This window comes from Arachis duranensis, chromosome 10, assembly GCF_000817695.3.
Source record: "Arachis duranensis cultivar V14167 chromosome 10, aradu.V14167.gnm2.J7QH, whole genome shotgun sequence".
Taxonomy (NCBI): Eukaryota; Viridiplantae; Streptophyta; class Magnoliopsida; order Fabales; family Fabaceae; genus Arachis; species Arachis duranensis.
Window position 1 is genome coordinate 13,687,027 of NC_029781.3, and position 8,405 is coordinate 13,695,431.

At 42.8% G+C, this 8,405-nt stretch overlaps 1 protein-coding gene across 1 annotated transcript; it reads right to left on the minus strand.

Annotated features, from left to right (window-relative positions):
• Positions 1–4,878: 4,878 nt before the first annotated feature.
• Positions 4,879–6,342, minus strand: LOC107469182 (uncharacterized). Its single transcript, XM_016088565.1, has one exon. It carries the CDS (start codon positions 6,340–6,342, stop codon positions 4,879–4,881), a length of 1,464 nt encoding a protein of 487 aa, XP_015944051.1.
• Positions 6,343–8,405: the final 2,063 nt, after the last annotated feature.

The window sequence follows — 8,405 nt, forward strand, 5'->3', positions numbered from 1 at the left end:
GGCGTGTAATTATCAAGTAATGAGCAATTATGAGATACTCAAACAATTTGAAGCCCAAAATGGAATATCAATCATCATATAACATCACCTACTTACAAAGATAATGAAAAAGAACAAGAAGATCCATCCAATTAAATCAAAGTTCAAGTTCAACATCCATGGAAAGAAACAAAAAGAAGAAAAAGTAAACAAGCAAAAAGCAAGTGGTAAATTCATGCAACTAGAAGAGAAAATAAGTAAGTCAACAAGAAAAATCTAACTAAAAAAAATGAAATGATGCAAAAGAAGTGATAGATGAGATATGGAGGAAGTAGAACCTTGAGAAGAGTAAAAGAACAAGGTGAATTTTCTTTTTAAAGATGAGAAAGAGAGGGAAGAGATGGAGTGCCACCAAAGAAGGTGGTGGTCGACGGTGGGTAACCGGAGACAATGGTGGTGGAGTATAGAAGAAGGAAAGGAAGAGAAAAGAGGTGATGGAGAAAGAAGAAGAAGAAAGAATTAAGGGGGAAGACAGGAGAGGGAGAGGAGCAGGGCGCGTAGCTTTAAAACTGATTCGCGCAACCGGCGCGCGTGCGCACAGTGCGCTGGCGCGTCGGTGAAGGTGGAGCAAGGGACGCGAGCGCGTCATTGGCGCGTTCGTGCAAGCACAGCTGTGCCCCTGGCAAAGGCTGGGCACAAATGTGGCACAACTCTCTGGATTTTGTACCAGAGAGGTCAGATTGCACCATTGGAGCGCCCGCGCACAGTGTGCTTACGTGTTGATGGCTGGATTAGAAGGGGCGCGCAGGTGGCAAGTATGTGGACGCGTATATGCCTGGCGTGAGATGGGCATGAAGTGGGCACGACTCTCGGGTTTTGAGCCCAAGGGTTAAAATACACCACCGGTGCGTGCGTGCACAGTGCGCTGTAGCGTCGGTACCCATTTTTCTCTTTTTGGTAGGTGTTTCAGCTAGCATGCAAGAGAACACTTCACAAATTCATGCATCATTCAGAACATAGCATTCTCTCTACTTCAACAAATCATCCATACCAAAATGATGAAATCTACCTAAACATCCTAGTTAACCAACAAAATCAACAACTAGAATTCCTATGCAATCAACAACATCAAAAAGTTATAAAATTCACAAGAATCTAAAGCTAAAAGCAAAATGGTATACACAAGGAAGATCTTACCATGGTGGGGTACCTCCCACCAAGCACTTTTCTTTAACGTCCTTAAGTTGGACGGTCCGTCGCTTAAACTTCTCCTTCTCTAGGTGCATCCGCCAATAGGAACACCTCTAGCTCTTTTGGGAGCTTGTAGCCATGGTACTTCTTCACTCTATGTCCATTCACCTTGAAAGTTACTTCACTTTTAGGATCAAACAATTCCACCACTCCATAGGGTTTTATCTCCTTCACCTTGAAAGGTCCTTCCTATCTAGAGCGGAGTTTGCCAGGCATGAAACAAAGCCTCAAATTGTAGAGGAGAACTTCATCACCTTTTTGGAAGTCCTTCTTCCGGATGTGATGGTCATGGAATGCTTTAGTCTTTTCTTTGTAAATCCGGGCATTCTCATACGCTTCATTCCTCAAACACTCGAGCTCCTCTAGCTGCAATTTTCTGGCTGCTCCGGCTTGGGTCAAATCCATGTTGCACCGCTTTACTGCCCAATAGGCTTTGTGCTCAATTTCCACCGGAAGGTGGCATGCCTTACCATAGATGATCCGAAAGGGACTCATCCTTAACGGAGTCTTGTATGCCATTCTATACGCCCATATCGCATCTCCTAACTGGAGGCTCCAATCCTTCCTTTGTGGATTGACCACTTTCTCTAAGATTCTCTTAATCTCCCGGTTGGACACTTCCGCTTGTCCGTTGGTTTGCGGATGATAAGTAGTGGCAACCTTATGCATTACCCCATAGCGCTTGAGCAGTGCCTCTACTTTCCTGTTACAAAAGTGGGATCCTTGGTCGCTCACAATTGCTCGTGGTGACCTATAACTACATACAATGTTATTCCTAATAAAAGAAATGATGGTATTGGCGTCGTCAAGGCGGGTAGGTATTGCTTCTACCCACTTTGACACGTAGTCAACCGCTAACAAAATATATAGATACCCACTTGAGTTAGGAAATGGTCCCATAAAGTCAATGCCCCATACATCAAATATCTCACAGAACAACATAGGTTGTTGAGGCATTTCATCCCTTTTGGATGTGTTTCTCGACTTCTAACACTGATGGCAAGACACACATAACCGGTTAGCATCCTTGAATAAGGTCGGCCACCAGAATTCATAATCCAACACCTTTTTGCAGTCCTTTATGGGCCAAAGTGGCCACCATATTCGGACGAATGGCAAGCTTCAAGAATGGGTTAGATTTCAGACTCCGGGACACATCTTCAAATTACTTAGTCCACTCCCCTCTTCCACAAGTGAGGGTCATCCCAAATATAGTATTTGAAATCACTCCTCAACTTATCCCTTTGGTGTTTAGAAAAGTTGGTAGGGAAGAGTTTCACAACCAAGTAGTTCACCATTGGGGCAAACCAAGGAAAGCTATCCGACACAGCATGCAAGCTATCCAATGAGAATGAGTCATTGATCGAAAATAGATCAAATTTTAAATTCTCAAGGCGGCTTAAATGATCCGCAACCAAGTTTTGAGATCCACTCCGGTCCCCAATCTCAATGTCGAATTCTTGCAAAAGCAAGATCCAACGTATGAGTCTAGGTTTTGACTCATTCTTTGTCAATAAGTATTTCAAAGTTGCATGATCCGTGTATACCACTATCTTTGATCCTAGCAAATAAGATCTGAATTTATCTAAAGCATGAACAATAGCTAGGAGTTCCCTTTCAGTAGTGGTATAGTTGGATTGTGCTGCATCAAGTGTTTTAGAAGAGTATGCAATGACATAATGGAGTTTACCATCGCGCTGTACAAGCGCAGTACCTATAGCTTGGTTTGACGCATCGTACATTATCTCAAATGGCAACGTCCAATTGGGGCCTCGCACAATCGGTGCCGTGGTAAGAGCTCTCCTTAGCTCTTCAAAAGCTTTCACACATTCACTGTCAAACTCAAAGTCCACATCTTTTTGGAGTAGGCGCGACAATGGCAAAGCGATCTTGCTGAAATCTTTGATAAAGCGCCTATAGAATACTGCATGTCCTAAAACGAGCGGACCTCCCTCACAGATGATGGATGAGATAAAGTGGTGATAACATCGACCTTGGCCGGGTCTACAGAAATTCCTTCATGAGATACTACATGTCCTAACACTATACCTTGTCTTACCATGAAGTGACATTTCTCAAAATTCAAGACAAGGTTAGTGTCAACACATCTAGCTAAGACCTTGGCCAAGTTCGCTAAGCAACAATCAAATAAAGTTCCATAAACACTGAAGTCATCCATAAAGACTTCCAGACAATTCTCCATTAGATCAGAAAAGACACTGGTCATGCACCGTTGAAAAGTAGCAGGTGCATTACATAGTCCAAATGGCATCCTTTTGTAGGCAAAGGTACCAAAAGGACACGTGAATGTAGTCTTTTCCTGATCTTCAGGAGCAATGTGAATCTGGAAGTAACCAGTGAATCCATCATGAAAGCAGTAATGGAATTTACCAGCCAAACGGTCCAACATCTTATCGATAAAGGGCAAAGGGTAGGGGTACTTCCTTGTAGCGGCGTTCAACCTTCTATAGTCGATGCACACTCGTCATGCATTTTGTACTCTCTTGGTGACCACTTCACCATCATCTTTTGTAACCGCAGTGATGCCTAATTTCTTGAGAACAACCTGGACTGGGCTCACCCACTCACTGTCAGAAATCAGGTATATATGATACCCGCATCGAGTAGCCTAGTGACCTCCTTTTTTACCACATCGAGGATGGTCGGGTTGAGCCTTCTTTGCGTTTGCCTAGCCAGCCTGGCTCCCTCTTGTAGAACTATACGATGCATGCACTTGCAAGGGTCAATCCCCACAATATCGGCTAAGCTCCAACCAATTGTCTTCTTGTACTTTCTGAGAACACCTAGGAGCTTTTCTTCTTCTTCACTAGAAAGCTCACTAGCAATAATGATCGGAAACTTTTGGTTGTCCTCCAAGAAAGCATACTTCAAATGAGATGGGAGAGGCTTCAATTCGCTCTTTGCCTCAAGCTGAGGTTTCTTTTTGTCAAGTTCACGGAGTTCATTCTTAACAACTTTCTCATGTTCACCTTCTTGGTCATCCGTCTCTTCAACAATATGGTAGCACAACTTGTTATGGTCTTCTTTTTGTACTTTCGCTACCACTTCATCAATCACATCACATCGGAGAACGGAATGCTCTTTGGGAGGATGCTTCACGGCTTCTTCTAAATTGAACTTGATAGTCTTGTCTCCAACCTCAAAGGAATATGTGCCAGTGAAGGCATCTAACTTGAATTTAGAGGTCTTAAGGAAGGGTCTACCAAGTAGAACGGAGGATGAGCTTCTATTTTCTGTTGGAGACATTTCAAGGATGTAAAAGTCAATCGGAAAGACCAAATCCTTGATTTCCACAAGTACATCTTCGGCTATCCCTGTTACCGTGATCACACTTTTATCGGCTAAGGTAAACCTTGCCACCGACTTCTTTAATGGAGCTAAATCCAACCGCACAAAAGTAGAAAGCGGCATGATGCTTACACAAGCTCCAAGGTCACACATACAATCATGAAAAGTGCTTCCACCAATACAACAAGATACCAAACAAGGTCAATGGTCACCACATTTCTTTGGAATAGGTCCCATCAAGGAAGAAATTGAACTACCCAAGGATAATGTCTCCAATTCTCCTATCCTAACCTTGTGTGTGCACAAGTCTTTTAAAAATTTTGCATACTTTTGAATTTGTTAAATAGCATCAAGAAGTGGTATGGTTACCTCAACCTTCTTGAACACTTGAAGCATGTTCAAATCAAATTCCGGTGTCTTCTTTGCTTTCTTCACCATGGAAGGGAATGGAATAGGGATGGACTCATCCACTAGAGCTTTCCTCTTAGGTTCCTTAAGGTTTACTCCTTCTCCCTCATGCCTTTTGTCTACCTCCCCCTTTTCATGTGGAGCTTCAACAATCACTTCTTCCTCATCAATGTCCTCCAAGACCCTTGGAGGTATCTCCTCCAATGTAGTTTCCGACCGTAGAGTGATGGCGTTGAGACCGCCCTTTGGGTTTGGTTGGGGTTGGGATGGAAGGTTAGAAGAACTTGAGGGTTGGTTGGTATTGTTGGAGGAGGACATGGACATCTTCGAAATCATGTCAGTAAGATTGACCAATTGAGCACTCATGGCCTCGAATTGAGCTTTATAGCCCTCATCCCGTTTATCCACAGTGGCTCTAAGCTCGTCAACTTGATTGGTGGGAGATGGAGAGGTTTGGTTAGATTGTTGTCTATGGTGTGGTGCTTGGTACTTGGTGTAGTTATTTTGGATTTGGTTGTGGTGATTTTGGTTGGCTTGGTAGTTGTTGTTGTTATGGTGGTATTGAGATGAAGATTGGTTGTTGTTGTGATGAGAAGAAGAGCTGTTCCATCTTTGGTTTTGATTGCTCTCTTGTGCATTATTCATCCACCCTTGATGTTGATTACTACCATGAGGGTTGTGGTTTTGGCCTTGAGAAGGATAGGGTGGACGGTTGTTGTAATTCACATTGGCCACTACAATGGCATGTTCCTCTTGAATTTGATGGCATTGATCGGTGTAATGTGTAGTGCTAGAGCACAAACCACAAATCCCAAGAGGGCCTTCAAGTTGAGCAACTGGAGGTGGAGCTTGGACGGCTTGGATAGAGTAGAATTTCTTTTGATCCTTTTGTATTTGCGTGAGGATGGTGGTCATCTCCCCAAGTACTTTGGTTAGGCTTGATTCAGAAGGAGACGGTTCTACCACACCTTTGCGAGGATTACTTCTCACCCTTGTATGTTGTGTAGCTTCGGCAGCATCTTTTATCAAATTCCAAGCTTCTCCCTCCGTCTTGTTTTTTGAGAGGGAACCACCACTAGAAGCGGTGAGCAATCTTCTATCTTCCACACAAAGACCTCCGGTGAAGTAGCTAATGAGCAAGTGAGTATTCATTCCATGGTGTGGACAAGATTCTAATAGCCTCTTGAACCGAGCCCAATACTCGTACAAACTCTCTTGGTCTCTTTGCATTATACCCGAAATCTCCTTCCGGATGTAGTCGGTTTTCTCCGGTGGGAAGAATTTATCTAGAAACTCTCTTCTCAAGAAATCCCAATTGGTAGCAATCTCATCTGGTAGCGAATAAAACCATGTCTTTTCTTGCGCTTCAAGAGAGAAAGGGAAGGCGAAAACCATGATAGCCACCTCATCGGCTCCATGCCTTCAAGCTGTAGAACAAGCAGCTTGAAAATCCTTTAGATGTCGAATGGGGTCTTGACCCAGCAACCCATGATACTTAGGTAGTAGATTTATCAAGCTACTCTTCAATTCAAAGTTTGGATCAATGTTAGGATACCTTGCTTGCAATGGTTGAAGTACAATATCTGGAGCTCCTTGCTCATGTAAAGTGATCCGGCATGGCTCCGCCATGTATGGTTCACCTATAGGATGCAAAGATGTATTAGTAGTGCCAACAGAAGAATAGGAAGTAGCGGACTCCAAGTCACTCTCGGTACCGTCTAGTGATTCGGTATGTTCCTCAAGAGAGGCCGAAGTACTAGCCATATAGTCCAACCGCCGTCTAGCTTGCCGACTGTGTAACAAAGTTCTTTCAATCTCGGGATCAAAATCGGCTAAGCTAGAATTTGGTTGAGACCGAGTCATCAAACTTGAGAGTCATAGCACAAAATAAAAGAAGCTAAACTATAGTTGAGTATTGAAAGCAAACAAACTATCTACAATATTCACATATTCACATAACCAATATCAAGGCATATGTTGCAACCATTCCCCAACAACGGTGCCAAAAATTTGATGCGCACGGGAATAGCGTCGGAAGAGAATTTCTCAATGAAGTTGCGTTGCAAGTATAGCTCTACCAACAACAATCCTCGAGGATCAAATTTAGAAAGGAATTGGTTGTCACAAGTTCAACCCCAATAAAGTAACCGAAATATTCAAACCTCGGGCCGTCTCACAAGGAATGGGCAAACATGTGCTTCAATATTGGTTAGAAATCCGGGGTTGTAAGTCATGAGCAAGAAAGTAAACTAGGAATCTTAGCAAACAAGTAATCTAAAATGCAAGGAACTAATCCGAATAACTAAGCAAGATGTGAGCAAATTCAAACTAAGAAGAGAACATTCAATTTAATTCTACTCTCAACTAAACAATAACTATAACTAAGGCAAGGCAATAAAGATTTTTGGTTTTCCAAATAAGAATGATAAAAATAACTCTTGGCTAGACATGGGAATTAGGGTCACTATCCTTGTCTAATAACCATATCTTGACAATTATGAGGAGCCAAGCTCATTAAATCTACTTCTATACTTGAAGTAAGTTAAATGGTTTGGTCAACATCCACACATAAGGTCTAACCTCACTACTAATTAACCTAGTAGTAGGCTGGTGCACGAAATTGCAATCACACTTTTGCAATCCCGCACAACTAACCAGCAAGTGTACTGGGCCGTCCAAGTAATACCTTGCGTGAGCAAGGGTCGATCCCACAGAGATTGTCGGCTTGAAGCAAGCTATGGTTATCTTGTAAATCTTAGTCAGGATATCAGAAATTATCAGGATTGATTGTGAAAAGCAAAAGAACATGAAATGATTACTTGTTTTGCAGTAATGGAGAATAGGTTGAGGTTTGGAGATGCTCCATCTTCTGAATCTCTGCTTTCCTACTGTCTTCTTCTTCAGTCACGCAAGTCTCCTTCCATGGCAAGCTGTATGTAGGGTTTCACCGGTGTCAATGGCTACCTCCCATCCTCTCATTGGAACGATTCCTAATGCCCTGTCACGGCACGACATTCCATCTGTCGGTTCTCAATCAGACCGGAGTAGAATCCAGTGATTCTTTTGGCGTCTGTCACTAACGCCCCGCCTTCAGGAGATTGAAGCACGTCACAGTCATTCAATCATTGAATCCTACTCAGAATACCACAAACAAGGTTTAGACCTTCCGGATCCTCTTGAATGCCGCCATCAATTCTAGCTTATACCACGAAGATTCCGATTAAAGAACCCAAGAGATAACTACTTAATCTAAGGTAGAACGGAGGTGATTGTCAGTCACACGTTCATGGTTGAGAATGATGATGATTGTCACAGATCATCACATTCATCCGGATTAAGAACAAGTATTATCTTAGAATGGAAGCAAGCATGATTGAATGAGAAACAGTAGTAATTGCATTAATCCATCAAGACACAGCAGAGCTCCTCACCCCCAACCATGGGGTTTAGAGACTCAT